The sequence below is a fragment of the Prinia subflava genome, chromosome 34, assembly GCF_021018805.1.
Source record: "Prinia subflava isolate CZ2003 ecotype Zambia chromosome 34, Cam_Psub_1.2, whole genome shotgun sequence".
Lineage (NCBI taxonomy): Eukaryota > Metazoa > Chordata > Aves > Passeriformes > Cisticolidae > Prinia > Prinia subflava.
In genome coordinates, this window is record NC_086280.1 from 532,042 (window position 1) to 548,406 (window position 16,365).

Sequence of the window (16,365 nt, forward strand, 5' to 3'; positions counted from 1 at the left end):
TCCTGCAGCGGAGGGGCTGCAAAAATCCCAGCCAGGAGACGCCTTGGGAGGGCTGGGGAATAAAATAGAAATTTATTGAGAGGGGTTTGGGGCACAGCTTGGGCAGGAAAAGAGACCGGGCAGGGCTGCACCCAAGGTGGGCACAGAATGGGCACAGAATGGACTCAAAATAGGCTCAAAATGGGCACAAAATGGGCAAAAAAAAGGGCACAGAATGGGCACAGAATGGTCATGAAATCGTCACAAAATTTTCACAAAATGGTCACGAAATGATCTCAAAATGGACCCAAAATGGTCACAGAAAGGACACAAAGTGGGCACAGAATGGGCACAAAATGGACAAACAGTCCCGAGGTCTCACACTTTTACAAGTTATGGTCCATTTCCATATTGGGATTTAATTTAATTAATTGTAATGCCCAATTAATTTAAATTAATTGTAATGTCCAATTACAGCTTCAGGTTATGCAGTCCCATCCTTCTTTTTTTCTTTCTTTAGTCCACTGTTGTTTGTGATTTTGGATCTGAAAAACCTGAAAAAACCCCACAAAAATTAAAATTTAAATCCTCCCAACCCTGCCCCTCTCAAAATCCAGCTCGATTTTTGTTCCCATTTTGGTTCCTACAGGAAAGATCCAACCCCAAATAAATCAGCAGCCCCCAGTAATTTTATATATCGTGAATAAATCAAATAAATGGAAATAGCTGGGGCATAAATCACCTCCCGCTCCGGCGCTTTAAAATAATTTAAATAATTTGTGGATTGATGGGTGGCAGGGAGGGCCTGGGGAGGTTTTTAATGCTCCCAGCTGCTCCCAGTTTGTGCCTCACAGGGAACTGGGAGGACTGGAGGGATGGGACAGATCCCACCGCTGCTTTTCTGGGCTCTGGGTGTGAATATGCCTTCTTTTTTTTTTAATCGGATTTTTTTCAAAAAATTCCGGAATAATTTGATTTTTTAATTTCAGATTCCGCCCTGCCCAACCCCAAACCTTGGGGGGTTTTTTTGTGGGTGGATTCGAGCCCCTCAAATCGGGGATTTCCAGCTGTTCCCAGTCCCCGGGGAAGGGGGATGTGAAATAATCAGAGGCCTCTTCAATTAAAGGCCCTCGCCTGGCGCTCAGCTGCTCCTGCCTGGGGAGGGGATGCCTCACGATTTCCTTTTTATATTTTTATATTTTTATATTTTTATATTTTTATATTTTTATATTTTTATATTTTTATATTTTTATATTATTTTTATCTAGTTATTTTTTAATATATTTTTATATTTTTATATTATTTTTAATTTTTTAATTATTTTTATATATATATTAAGCTCTGGAATTCCCCATCCCCTGTGGGAGCAGAGAAACCCCAGCGCTGCTCCAGGGGAAAGCGCCAGCCCGAATTTCTGCTGATCAAACGGAGGGGTAATTAACGAATTAACCAATTAACAAACCCCTCCTGATCAGGGGTTCGTTCCATGGAGGGGCGGGGGTTAGCGGGGATTAATTGTGGGACCCCGTTAATGAGGGCTGGAAATTCAATTAATGAAGGCAGCTCGTGCCAGGGGGAACCGGAACCAGAACCGGACCCGGACCCAGAACCAGACCCAAAACCAGAACCAGACCCAAAACCAGAACCAGAACTAGAACCAGAACTAAAACCAGCACTAGAACCACCACCAGGACCAGCACCAGAATCAGGACCAGCACCAGAACCAGCACCAGGACCAGAACCAGGACCAGGACCAGAACCAGGACCAGGACCAGGACCAGGACCAGGACCAGAACCAGAACCAGGACCAGCACCAGCTTTCCCCGCTGCCTTTGCGCCCCTGCAGAGTCGGGGGCGTTGGGCGCCGCTTTGGGGACAGGCAGAGGGGTCTGGTGGCCGTAGGATCTCGTGGAGGGCAGGAGTTCCCCTGATCCTCAATAAAACCTGACGAAAAACGTTGTTTCTTTGTCATTTCTGCCTTCTCGGGGATGTTGTGCCGTCCACCGCGGTGATTCCTCAGGGCGGGAGGACGGAGATTCGTGGAAACCAACGTGGATTTTCCTCCATGTATGGATTTCCCATGCGAAGAGGCGAGGGATTCCCAAAAATGGCATTTCCGTGGATTTTCCTCCACGTTTTCATTTCCATCTGAAGACATGAAGGATTATCAAAACTGGCATTTCTGTGGGTTTCCCTCCACGTATTTATTCCCATCTGAAGAGTGAGGGATGATTTAGTTGAGGTTGGGGTTGGGGTGATGATTCTGGAGGTCTCTTCCAACCTAATGATTTTGTAATTCTGTAATTCTGGGATTCTGTGACTTTTTAATTTTGTGATTCTATAATTCTGTGATTCCGTGACTCTGTGATTCTACAATCCTCAGGGTCCCTCTGTCCCTGGTGTCCCTCTGTCCTCGGTGTCCCTCTGTCCTCGGTGTCCCTCTGTCCCTGGTGTCCCTCTGTCTTTAGGGTCACTCTGTCCTTGGGGATGCTCTGTCCTCGGTGTCCCTCTGTCCCTGGTGTCCCTCTGTCTTTAGGGTCACTCTGTCCTTGGTGTCCCTCTGTCCCTGGTGTCCCTCTGTCCTGGTGTCCCTCTGTCCTCGGGGCAGTGTTTGATTTTGGCACGGGCAGATAATGGCAGGGAAATATTCCAGGTATTCGGGATTTCTCCCGGCGCGGTTCGGCCACTGAGGAGGAGCCGGGCAGGGCTGGGGTGCAGGGTCAGAGGGATGGGGATTGGGGGTACAGGGTTGGGGTGTTGGGGTGCAGGGTTGGGGTGTTGGGGTACAGGGGTCAGAGGTGTTGGGGTGCAGGGTTGGGGTGTTGGGGTGCGGGGATTTTGGGGTGTTGGGGTGCAGGGTCCGGGAGACGGGAGCTGGGGGACAGCGTTAGGGATGTTGAGGTGAAGGGGATCAGCGATGTTGGGGTGCGGGGGTCAGGATGAGGGAACTGGGGGAACAGGAGTCAGGGATGTTGGCGTGCAGGGGATCGGGGTACAGGGGTGTCGGGACGCTGGGGCGCAGGGGCTCGGATTGCAGGGGTACCGGGGTGCCGGGGGCTGTACCGGGGTGCCGGGGGCTGTACCGGGGGCTGTACCGGGGTGCTGGGGGCTGTACCGGGGGCTGTACCGGGGCTCAGGCTGTGCTCCGGTCCCGGGGGCTGTACCGGGGTACCGGGGGCTGTACCGGGGTTGTACCGGGGCTGTACCGGGGTTGTACCGGGGCTGTACCGGGGTTGTACCGGGGCTGTACCGGGGTGCTGGGGGCTGTCCCAGGGGCTGTGCCGGGGGCTGTACCGGGGCTCCCCCTGCGCTCCGGTCCCGGGGTGCCGGAGCCGCGGGCCCCTGCCCGGGCGCTGCCCCGCCGGCCGGAGCGCAGCGCTGCCCGCGCCGTCCCCGCCCCGCCGCGCCTCGGGGGCGGGCTGTGGGCGGTGGGAGCGGGGGGGCAGCCCCAGCCCAGGCCCCGGCCGCGGCCCCGGCCCCGGCCCCGGCCCCAGCCCCAGCCCGGCCCCAGCCCCCGCCGCCCGGGGCCGCCGCGCCGCCCCGCATTGTCCGGGCGGCAGCGCAGGATGCGGCGCCCGGCTCGGCCTCCCGGGCTGCGCTGAGGGCCCCGCCGGCATGAGGAGGTGAGCGGGGCCGGCCCGGGCCGGGGGGCGCCGGGGAGGTCGGGCCGAGCATCCCTCGGGCCGCCCGGGATGCGGATCCCGCCCCGCCGGTACCGCCGAGCCGCGGTGCGAGCGGCCGGGCCGGGCGGCGCCGAGGGGTCCGGGGGGGCTCCCGGGGAGGGGGCGGCCCCCGCCCCTGGGGCCTCTGGCGACCCCCGAGAAAGGGTGCGGGGAGCTCCGGGGGACGCGCTGGTGACACGAGCGCGCCCCGAGCGGGGAGCCCGGCCCGGGAGCAGCCGGGTCCGGGGAGAGCCCGGTCCTGGAGGAACCGGGTCCGAGGGGAGCCGGGTCACAGTGGCTGACCCAATCCTGCTCCTAACCCTAACTGAAGCCCAGAAGCGGTGGATTGTCCATCCCTCCACCCCCCCATCTTTCCATCCCTCCATCCTTCCCTCCCTCCATCCATTCCTCCACCTTCTCTCCATCCTTCCCTCCATCCTCTCCTCCTTTCCTCCATCCCTCCCTCCACCCTCCACTCCTCCATCCTTCCCTCCACCCCTCTCCATCCTTCCATCCCTCCTCCTCTCCATCCTTCCCTCTCCCTCCCTCCCTCCATTCCTCCCTCCCTCCATCTCTCCTCCTCCCCTCTGTCCCTCCTCCTCCTCCTCCTCCTCCTCCCTCTCCCAGAACAATGCCGGCTCCGCAGCCGCTGCCGCACGTCAGGCGCACGCCGGGAGCGCTTCAAAACACCCGCGGCACCGAGGGCGAATCTCAACCCGAACCTTCTCCCAAAGCTCCTTTTAGTTTTTATTTTCGGTTTTGGAAGCGGGCGTTGCTCACTCGAGGCGCTTGGGAGGGACATCGGGACGCGTTTAAATCACTTTATTCCGTGTATTCCAGCGTGAAATCTGCTGGGTTTGACGGCGCCATGTGCTGGGTCACGTCATTCCCGGTTTAACTGCGGGGTCACAAAAATTAACGTGATCTTTGAATGGATCTCGGGTTTGGGACTGATCTCGGGCGTGGGACTGAATTTTGAATGACAAAAATCAACATTATTATTGAATGGATCTTGGTTTTTGACTGACCCCAGGTGTGGAATGAGATTTTGGATCAGAAAATCATTGAATGGATCTCGGGTTTGTGACAGATCTCAGGTGTGGATGGGAATTTTGGGTGTTTGATGAGGAGGTGGCTCCGTGCAGGGTGCGAGGCTCTGTAATGGCTCAGGATGGAATTCCTGATGGGAATTGATGAGGTTCCTCCCAGGTTCCTCCCCGGTTCCCCCCCGTCCTTCCAGGATTCCCCTGCAGCTCCTCCCGTTTTCTCCCGGGCTGATTCTGACCCCGACATTTCAGCGGGGGCCGGGCCCTGGCAGGTTTTTATCCCATCAAACCCTGGCAGGTTTTTATCCCATCAAACTTTTCTTTTAGCTCTCCTCAGCACAAGGTGTTGACATTTTCTCTGGTGGGACCGGCAGGATAACGAATGCAATTTAAAAAACCCAAAATTCAGCCCAAACTCCAGAGAAACATCCCCAGTGCTCACACCCTCACTGCCCTGCATCTCATCTCCACTGTGGTACTGATTACTGGAAATTATTGGAAATTATTGGTATTGATTATTGGAAATTATTGGCATTGATTATTGGAAATACCCCCGTTAATATTTATTGTAAATACAGACAGAATTATTTTATAATAAATACAAAATACATGCAGTTATATATATAAATATATAAATATTATATATAAAAATATATAATATCTATAAACATATGCAAAATATATTTAAATACATTTTGAATATATATCTGAATTATATATATTGAATATATCTATTTGAATATATTTTAAATATATGCAATATATATATAAATATAACAGTTATATATATATTATATATATAAATAGATGCAGTTCCTCTCCCTGCTCCGTGGTTTGGTTTTTGTGGAGGGCAAGGAGAGGGCAGGGTGGGTTTTGGGGGGAGCTCGTTCCTCTGTGGCAGGGAAGGGGGAGCAGCCTCTGGATGTCCCTGCTCGAAATTCCCAGAGCAGGGAAGGGTTCTGTGCTCTCCAGCTCTTCCAGCTCAAAATTCCTGGAGCAGGGAAGGATTTTGTGCTCTCCAACTCTTCCAGACTGGAATTCCCGCAGCAGGGAAGGGTTCTGTGCTCACCTGCTTGAAATTCCTGGAGCAGGGAAGGATTTTGTGCTCTCCAACTCTTCCAGCTCAAAATTCCTGGACAGGGAAGGGTTTTGCAGCTGCCAGCTCTCCCCATTCAGAATTCCTGGAGCAGGGGAGGGTTTTATCCTCCCCAGCCCTTCCAGCCCGAAATTCCCGGAGCAGGGGAGGGTTTTATCCCCTCCAGCCCTTCCAGCCCGAAATTCCCGGAGCAGGGGAGGGTTTTATCCCCTCCAGCCCTTCCAGCCCGAAATTCCCGGAGCAGGGGAGGGTTTTATCCCCTCCAGCCCTTCCAGCCCGAAATTCCCGGAGCAGGGGAGGGTTTTATCCCCTCCAGCCCTTCCAGCCCGAAATTCCCGGAGCAGGGGAGGGTTTTATCCCCTCCAGCCCTTCCAGCCCGAAATTCCCGGAGCAGGGGAGGGTTTTGCCCCCTCCAGCCCTTCCAGCCCGAAATTCCCGGAGCAGGGGAGGGTTTTATCCCCTCCAGCCCTTCCAGCCCGGGATTCCCGGAGCGGGCCGGGTCCTTTCTGTGCCGCCTTTGTTCTCCCCCGCATTCCTCCCTCCTGCCGCTCTCGCTCGGTCACACAGCGCCCTGTGTTCCATCTGGATCCCGTTAACCATCGCGGATCTGGAGCGGGGTTTTCTCCTCTCCCCTCCCTTTCCCAGCCCCTTTTTCCCTTCCCCGGGGCTTCGGGAGCATCTCGGGTGCCGTAACCCCAACCTGGATTTGCAGCCTGTGGAAATTCCTTCATTTCCAGGGGAAAACACGGGATGAGGGCTCAGAAACACCCAAAGCTTTCTCCCCTGGGTGCTGTGGGATGCGAAATCCGGGAATGCGAATATTCCCAGCCCAGGGATGGGCTCCCAGCTGCTGCAGCTCCTTCCCTTTCCTTGGTTTGCTGCCGGGGTCTGATCCTGGTGATGCTTCCACAGGGACTGACCCGGGCAGGAGATTCCCAAATCCCAGATCAGAGCACCCGGAATGAGCCGGATGAAAGTTTGGAGCCCTCAGCCCAAACCCAGGGAGGAAATGTCAGCACCCTGAAAAGAGAGAAATGCCCAGGATCCCAAATCCAGGGTGGAAATCTGGGCACCCTGACCAGGGGAAAAATCCCAGGACCCCAAATCCAGGCAGGAAATGTCAGCATCCTGAAAAGGGAGAAAACCCCAGGATCCCAACTCCAGGGAGGAAATCTCACATCTCTGCTTGTGCCTGGGAGGAGATGGGTTTTGCTCTGTGGCTGCAGAGCCAAAATTGTCACCCCAGGGCAAATCCCATCACACCGGGACATCACAAACGCAGCTGAAATTGTGCATCTCCTCCTCCTCCTCCTCTGCTCCTGCAGGCTCCTCCAGCTCTGCTGGACCCTTCTCATTTTTTATTTTTATTTTTAATTTTTTATCTTTAATTTTCTGTTTTTATTTTTAAATTTTTAATTTTAAATTTTTGGGGTTTTTTATTTTTAGTTATATTTTTAGTTATATTTATCAAGCAGGGAATCAACAAATCCAGTGCCAGCCCAGTGGCAATTCTGAAAAACCCGATTTATCCCCTTGCAAACCTTTCCTCCATGACTCCTGGAATGCTGAAATTCCCTTTGGAATTGCCTTGTCCATGTCCTGGGGGGATTCTCCCCTTCCCTTCCCCACCCTGAGTGTGACCCTGGATTTTTTTCTTCCCCAAAAATCCCATCCCTGATGTTGGTGTGGCTGCTCAGAGCTCTGGGCTCTGCCCCAGCTTAAAAAAAGTTTATTTTGTGTGCTGAGGGTGCTGTAAAACCTCTCCTGTCCCAGGCAGCAGCAGCTGGAGTTGATATCAATTCACCCCCCCAGCCTTATCAGAGCTCCGGGGTCTCTTATCAGCAGCCCCAGGGTTTTATGGTGGCCCTGATAAACCCACCCGAGGTTTTATTTTCCCCTCCTGGCTGATTTGTCCTGAGCACAGACAGCCTGAGCAGGGGGGAGAAGCAGAAATGTTTATTTAATTCTGGTGATGCCGGCCTGGGGATGAGATTTCCTCCCTGGATTTGAAATCCTGGGGTTTTCTCCCTTTTCAGAATGCTGACATTTCCTCCCTGGATTTGGGATCCTGGTTTGGTTTTTTTTTCCTTTTTAGAATGCTGACATTTCCCCCTGGATTTGGGATCCTGGTTTGGTTTTTCTCCTCCCTGGCTGGGATTTCAGGGATCCCTCCCCAGGTTTCGAATCCCCCTGGGCTGCCCGAGCTGGGCTCCCCACAGGAGCCTTTTCCCTCCAGAGAGAAAAGAGCCGGGGTTTATTTTTCTTTTTCTTTTTTTAAATTTTTTTTTCCCTAGAAAGTGAAAACAAATGTCAGGACAAACTGCACTTTAACCCAAGTTTGTCTTCCCCACAAAAAAAGCAGCAGAGTGAGGGGCTGTGCCTGCCCTGCTCTGCTGTGTCAACAATTCCAGACTGTGACAGCAGCTCCGGCCTGGGGGACTCGTGGAGCTTCTCCCTGTGATAAAAATCCCTTGGGGCCACCTGAAAACAGAGGCCAGGCAGGATGGAGGGGAGAAAAAATTATATTTATATTTATTTAAGCGTTTTAGTAATATTTAATAAAATAAAATTATATATTTTTATATTTTTAATATAATATCTATTTATATTTATTTGTATCTATTTATATTCATTTATATATATTTCTAATTTTTTTATATTTCTTTTTATATTTTTATTTTATTTTATTTTTGGTTATATTTTTAGTTATATTTTAGTTATATTTTTATTTTTATTTTTATTTATTTAAGGCCTTCAGATACATTTCAGGCACAGAAATCCCACCCAGGGGCTGCACCCTGAAACAGAGCACAGCTCACGGGGTTTTAAACTTTTATAGTTTTGGGATAGTTGTATATTTGGGTTAATCTCCTAATTAAATCTCCAGATAACGAAGCCCCTCACCCCTTTTATTCAATTCCCTTTTATTTCCATTTCTGGGGCAGCGCGGGGTCCTTGGTGCAGAGGAATCGTTGGGGGAGCCCCAAAGGGGGAGCCCAGGGCTCTGCACCAAAGAACTGCAGGACCATAAATAGATTAAAATAAAAATAATAATTAAAAAAAAAAAAAAAAGCTAAAAACTCCTGAGGCATCAAATCCCCCCCAGGACCTTCGTGTGCCCCAAGGTTCCCACCTGAGGATTTGAACTCCTGTGGTTTTTCCCGGATTTTTCCTCTCCCTGCACAGCCCTGGGCTCTGCTGCTGCTCCAGGAGCGGGAAAACGCGGCTGTAATTAATGGCCAGAGCGCTAATGACGACATTAATGAGCGTAATTAACGCCAGGGGTGAGGCCGGGCCACGCCCAGGGGTGACAGAGGCTGAGTTTGGTCCCTTCCCTTCCCTTTTCCCTTTTCCCTTTTCCCTTCTCCCTTCTCCCTTCTCCCTTCTTTTCCCTTCTTTTCCCTTCTTTTCCCATTCCATTTAATTTCATTTCATTATTTCATTTCATTTCATTTCATTTCATTTCATTTCATTTCATTTCATTTCATTTCATTTCATTTCATTCCATTTTTATTTCTGTATTTTAATCTTTCTCCCCCTCCCTTCCACTGAGGCTCAGCTCCAAACCCCTCCAGCCCCTCTCCTTCCTCCCCTCCCCTCACACCCCCCGGATTTTCTTATGGATTTATTTATCTATAAATTCAGATTTTGGAATTCCCGGGTTGTGGATCCCTTTTTCCCGGACCTTTTCCCTTTTCTCCCGGCCCCGACAGATGGGCCCAGCACACCCAGGATGAATTTTCCATTCACAGCCAGGCCAGGGAAGGACAGATGGACAGACGGACAGATGGACTCCCGCCCGTGCCGGTGTCCAGCTGCTCCGTCCGTGATCCACGAGTGACCGCAGGGACGGGGCTGCTCCTCCTCCGAGCCAGCCCAGACCCCTCCAAAGTTAAAGTTAAAATCGGGGTCTGTCCCGTTTTGGGGTGAATTTGGGAGGTTTGATCAGCCTGGGGGGGTTTTGTCGTGGGGGTCCCTGAGGGGGGAAATCTCCGGGGCTGGTGGGAGCTGAGGGGCTCCAGCGCCCCGGGTTGGTCTGTCCTGACCCAAAATCTGCACGGCAGAGCCTCAGAATCCTGGGGAGTCGGGCAGCACCCCAAAGGACAGCACCCCAAAAAACAGGGCAGCCCCTCAAAGAGGGACAGCCCCCCAAAGCCGGACAGCCCCCCAAAGCCGGGCAGCTTTCAGCAGGGATTTCGGGGTGATGGAGCCGCTCGGTTTCGGGGTTTGGGATCCTCCAAGCTGAGCTCAGCACAGGAGGGGCCACAGCGGCTAAACCGGCGTGAGGGCGGCGTGGGGGTGACCACGGGGATGACCACGGGGTGGGGATGACCACAGAGATGTGAATGACCATGAAGTGTGGATGACCATGGAGCTGTAGATGACCATGGGGATGTGGGTGACCACAGAGTGAGGATGACCACAGAGCTCTGAATGACCTCTGAGTGGGGATGACCACTGAGTGTGGATGACCTCTGAGTGGGGATGACCACAGAGCTCTGAATGACCACTGACTGTGGATGACCACAGAGCCGTGGATGACCACAGAGCTGTGGCAGCTCAGCCTGGTGCCCAGTGGCCTGGATGCTCCTTGGGAATGCTCCAAGGATGCTCCTGGGCCATGGACTGCCCAAAGGGATGAGCCCCATCCGGATCACTCCCTCCTCGAGCCAGCCCCTCTTCCTGGGGCTCAGGGGAATCCGACTGAGTTTAAACCCAGCTTCAGCCTGAACGCGTTTGCTCTTCTCTCCTTTTTCACCCTCCCGATCCATGGGAGCCCCCCTTGATCCCCCCAGGGGCCATCCTGGTGGGATTTCTCCCGGAGTTTTTCCTGCGCCAGCCCCAGCGCCACGTGTGAACGCTTTACACGCGTGAAAACAGTGTGAGAGTGCAAATGCGAGGGACAAAGCTGCGACAGAGCCACCCGGGGCTGTCCCGGGTCCCACGGCCCGCGATGGAGCCGTTCCCGGGGGGGAGGCAGAGCCCCTCATCCCCATCCCCAAATTCCCATCCCCAAATCCCCATCCCCAAAACCCCATCCCCAAAACCCCAAATCCCCAAATCCCCAAATTCCCATCCCCATCCCCAATTCCCCATCCCCAAATCCCCATCCCCATCCCCAAATTCCCATCTCCAAATCCCCATCCCCATCCCCAAATCCCCATCCCCAAATCCCCATCCCCAAATCCCCATCCCCAAAACCCCATCCCCAAAACCCCAAATCCCCAAATCCCCAAATCCCCATCCCCAAATTCTCATCCCCAAATCCCCATCCCCAAATTCCCATCCCCAAATCCCCATCCCCAAATCCCCATCCCCATCCCCAAAACCCCAAATCCCCATCCCCAAATTCCCATCTCCAAATCCCCATCCCCATCCCCAAATCCCCATCCCCAAATCCCCATCCCCAAATCCCCAAATTCCCATCCCCAAATTCCCATCCCCAACTCCCCAAATCCCCAATTCCCCATCCCCATCCCCACGCCGAGCCGTTGGACACCCTCGGCGTGTCCAAAAAAAAAAAAAAAACCGCGAACAAAAGCCCAGTTGAGGCTCGCTGCTGAATAGATTAACAAGATTTCCATAATTAGGGCGGGCGGGAACAATGGGATTCTCCCTGCCCAGCCCCCCCGGCCGCCTTTGTCTTGCGCTGGGGATAAATGGGCAGCAGCGAGGGTGGGAACCGGCCCGGCCATTTGGTCACTGGACAGTGATTTTCTCACACTGCCGAGGGGGCATTCAAACATCTGTCTCATTCCAACCTGACAGCTCCTCCCCTCCCCCTCGGTGCCTTTCCCGGCTTTTCCATCGCGATTTTTGGGGGGTTTTCTACTCCCGAACCCATCGGGTCGTTCGGGGGTTGGTTCACAAAGCAGCTCTGGGATCATCCAGGGATTGGGAAAGGGGCTGGAGAAGCTTCCAGTTGCTTCCAGGCCACCCTCTTGCAGGTTTTGGAGGAGCAATTCCACCACTGGACCCATCTAAAAGCCATTTTTTGGCTTTGGGGTTCATTGCTGTGGTGGGCAGCTGCTCCCTGTCCTCAAGGGCCTGGCAGTGCCACTGGGATTTACTGGTGGTGCTGGTGGCACCCCAGTGAAGGGTCAGTCCCTTCTCCTGGTGCCCCCAAATCCCTGGGGCATCTTGCAGCCTGGCATTTCCATGGGTGGGGACTGCACCCACTGAGGGAGGATGGAAATTCCTGGTGGTTTAATTCCTTTAAAAAAAAAATTAAAAAAAAATAAATATATATATATAAAGGGAAATGCCTTACTCATCCCAGGATCAGCCAAATGCTCATTTTAATTCCCGGGTAGCTTTGCCCCCGTGCCCTGCCAGCCCCACGGGCAGCTCCAGGAGGATCCCGTGGGTGTTCATCCATCAGGAACTCTTTGACAATGGCTGGAAACAGGACAAGGCCACCTCAACCCCCACGGAGCCCTCCCGTGGGAGTTTGACACCCAGAGTGGGAGCACGAGCGCCCCATAAGCCAATTAAAGCATTAATTAAGCTCATTGTGGCCCTCAAGGCTGTGAGCGGGGCATGAGACCCCCCCGAGGGTGTGGGGCTGAGGGGGGACAGTGGGGTGGGGATGGGGGACACTGCCACCACCCCTGGGTGCTTGGGGGCTGGAGCAAGAGATGGTGACGCCAACGCCAGCAGGGGCAAGGGACAATGACACCAACCCCAGCAGGGGCAAGGAACAGTGACACCAACCCCAGCAGGGGCAAGGGACAGTGACACCAACCCCAGCAGGAGGTGCCCACGGTCCAGGGGGGTTTTAGGGTGGAAGAATTCCTGCACAGAAAGGCTTGGGTTGGATTGGATTGGACTGGACTGGGTTCCTTGGCAGCTGCCAGGCGTTGGGTTGGACTGGGCAGGGCTGTGATGGAGCCACCACACCTGGAGGGACAGCTGGACGTGGGCTCTGGGTGACCAGGGGGACACTGGTCAAAGCTTGGGCTCGATGACCTTGAAGGTCCTTCCTGACCTGTGAGTACCCAGAGTTAGCTGGGGCAGGTGTTCACCCTCCGGGGGTCCAGGACAGGGTGGCAGAGCAGCTTTTGGGGGACACAGATCTCCGGTTCCGCCGCCCTCACCGCGCTGCCCTGTCCCCGCAGGTCTGTCGAAGATGCACTGGTCACCAGAGCATGCCCAGTCCCTGAACCAGTGGCCGGAGCAGCACCTGGACGTCTCCTCCACCACCTCCTCGCCGGCCCACAAGCCCGAGCTGTACCCCAGCGCCCGCCAGCGCTTCAACTACGCCTGGGCCAACGATGACATCTCGGCGCTCACGGCCTCCAACCTCCTCAAGAGGTACGCCGAGAAGTACTCGGGGGTGCTGGACGCGCCCTACGAGCGCCCGGCGCTGGGCGCGTACCCCGACGGCGCCTTCGGCCCCGTCAACGGCCAGAAGGGCGACGGCGAGCCCTGGCCGGGGGCGCACGGCCCCGACGGCGCCTACCCGCTGACCCCCATCCACGACGGCCTGGCCGGCGCCAAGGGCGCGGCGCCGCCCGCCGTGCCCGCCGTGCCCGCCGGCAGCGCGGCCATCGGGCTGGGCGGCTCGGCCAACCTGGGCGACGCCGTGTACGCCGGGAACTCGTGCGGGGCCGGCTCCGGGGCGCTGGGGGCGTCTCAGGAGTACCCCTCGGGCTACGGCGGTGCCTACCTGCCCTCCGGCTACTGCGCCCAGCCGCCGCACCCTCCCGCCCTGCACGGCTCGGGGCTGCTGCAGCCCCCGCACCCCTCGCCCGCGCTGGTGCCGGGCTACGGCTCCTCGGGCGCCGTCTACAACTACGCCGCCGGCAGCTACGCGCCGCAGCCGGGCTACGGGGGCATCCACCCTCCTCACCCCTCCGCCTCCTACCTGCCCTCGGGCATCGCCGCCCCCACGCCCATCCCGGCACCGCCGCCCGCCGCCCGCCCGCCCGGCGTGCCCGGCTACGGCTACCAGGGCGCGGGGCTGGGCGCGCTGGCTGTGCCGCCGCTGGGCACCGAGGCCGCGGGCGCGCTGAAGAGGAAGGCGTTCGACGCCGGCGGGGAGGACGACGGCGAGGGCAGGTACAGGAAATACAGCTACGAGCAGCCAAAGTCGCCGTACGCCCTGCCGGACAACGGCGAGTGCCGCGGGAACGGCTTCGGCGGCAGCGGCGAGTCGCCCCAGGTGGCCTTCAAGGCCGGCAAGCGGCCGGCGGGATCCGGGGCCGGCGAGGAGCACGGCGGCAAGTACGGCGGGCAGCAGATGAAGGGGGTGGTCTCGCCCTCCTACGGCGCCAGGGACGCGGCGCTGCGGCCGGCGGAGCCCTTCGAGAAGTTTAGCCCCCCGCTCACCAACGGGGAGCGCGCGGCCGAGCCGGGGCCGCCCTTCCCGCCGCGGCTGCCGTCCAAAGCCGCGGCCTTCGCGCCGCTGGAGGAGCAGCCCAAGAACGTCGACCCGCTGGTGCTGGAGCTGGTCAACACCAAGGTGGTGGAGCGCGGGCCGCCGGTGCAGTGGTCGGACATCGCCGGGCAGGCGTCGGTCAAGGCGGCCGTCGAGGAGGAGCTGGTGTGGCCCATCCTGCGGCCCGGCTCCTGCGGCGCCGCCGGCCGCCCGCCGCGCACGCTGCTGCTCTTCGGGCCCCGCGGCGCGGGCAAGGCGCTGCTGGGCCGCTGCATCTCCACCCAGCTGGGCTCCACCCTGCTGAGGCTCAGCGGCACCGCCCTGCTGTCCACCTGGAAGGCCGAGGCCGAGAAGATCCTCCAGACCGTCTTCTTGGTGGCCAGCTGCCGGCAGCCCGCCGTGGTGCTCATCACCGAGGCCGAGGCCCTGCTGGCGGCGCGCGCCGGCGAGGACGGCGGCCAGGCCGGCAGCCTCAAGTCGCAGCTCCTCTCCTACCTGGACAACGTGGCTACCTCGTCCGAGCACAACGTGGTGGTGGTCGGCACCACGGCGCGGCCGGGCGCCATCGACGAGGCGTCGCACCGGCGCTTCGGCACGCGGCTCTACGTCCCGCCGCCGGACGGCGAGGCGCGGCGCCACATCCTGCGCCAGGCCCTGGCCCGGCAGAGCTGCTGCCTGAGCGAGCGCGAGCTGGCGGCGCTGGCACAACGCACCGAGAGCTTCTCCGGCGCCGAGCTGCTGCGGCTGTGCCAGCACGCCGGGGCCGCCCGCCGCGCCCTGCCGGGACCCCCCGCCTCCTACCAGGACCTGGAGAAGGCGCTGTGCAAGGTGCGCCCCGCCGCGTCCCAGAAGGAGCTGGACTTGTTCCTGGAGTGGGATAAGATGTACGGCACCAGGCACTGATGGCACCGCGGGGACGGACCCCGAGGGACCCCAAGGCCATGGGGACAGACCCTGAGGCAGCAGGGATGGACCCCAAGGCCACGGGGATGGACTCCAAGGTGGCAGGGACAGACCCCGAGGCCATGGGGACAGACCCTGAGGCTGTGGGGACAGGCCCCGAGGTGGCAGGGACAGACCCCGAGGTGGCGGGGACAGACCCCAAAGCCCTGGGGACAGACCCCAAGGTGGCAGGGATGGACCTCAAGGCCGTGGGGACAGATTTGGGACACGGCTCGGGGTCCGCGGGGGCTCCGCTCCTCTGCGCGGGGTTCAGGTTCCGACCCCGGCCAGCACCGCCGGCCTCACCTCTCCAGTTCCGGGCTCATCCAGGGATTTTTCCACTCTGTGGGTTTTTTTGGGGGTTTTTTGGGGTTTTTTGGGGGAAAGCCTCGCCCGTGACTCAGGATAACCTATTTATTATTTACCCACCTCCCGTCCCCGGCGGATCGGCGACGCCGGCGGAGAATTCCGGCATCGGGATCCGCTCCGGCGTCGGGTTCAGGAGCTCCCCCATCCACCCCAAAGCTTTATTATCGCTTTATTTTTATGGTTTTTTAATTACTTTTATTATTCCCAACTGATATACTTCGGGTGTCTTTGGAGCCCCTTCTCACCTTGATCAGGGAAATGCCCAAACCCAGGGAATTTCACCCCAAACCAGGGAATTTCACCCCAAACCAGGGAATTCCACCCCAAACCCAGGGAATTCACCCCAAACCAGGGAATTCCATCCCAAACCAGGGAATTTCAACCCAAAACCAGGGAATTTCACCCCAAACCAGGGAATTCACCCCAAACCAGGGAATTCCATCCCAAACCAGGGAATTTCAACCCAAAACCAGGGAATTTCACCCCAAACCAGGGAATTTCACCTCAAAACCAGGGAATTCCACCCCAAACCAGGGAATTTCACCTCAAAACCAGGGAATTTCACCCCAAACCAGGGAATTCCACCCCAAACCAGGGAATTTCACCTCAAAACCAGGGAATTCCACCCCAAACCAGGGAATTCCGCCCCAAACCAGGGGTTCGACCCCAAACCAATGGGTTACACCCCAAAACCGGGGGGTTTTGGAGTAAAATGCTGTAGATTGTTAAATATCCTAGACTCGGGTTTTTATTTTTGTAAGGTCCGTAGCATTTTTGTTGTTGTTGTTTTTCGTTTGTTTTTTTTTTCTTTTTAACTACTCAGGAAAAGAATTACCTCAGAAAAATGAAAGAATGTTTTTTTTAAAAACGCTTTTTATCTTCTCAGAAAAA

General features: G+C 56.4%; 1 protein-coding gene across 1 annotated transcript; it reads left to right on the plus strand.

Moving 5' to 3' along the window:
- Positions 1-3,486: 3,486 nt before the first annotated feature.
- Positions 3,487-15,200, plus strand: FIGNL2 (fidgetin like 2). Its single transcript, XM_063421024.1, has 2 exons — positions 3,487-3,602; positions 12,902-15,200. The coding sequence occupies exon 2, from the start codon at positions 12,913-12,915 to the stop codon at positions 15,064-15,066; it is 2,154 nt and encodes a 717-aa protein (XP_063277094.1). The 5' UTR covers positions 3,487-3,602; positions 12,902-12,912; the 3' UTR covers positions 15,067-15,200.
- Positions 15,201-16,365: the final 1,165 nt, after the last annotated feature.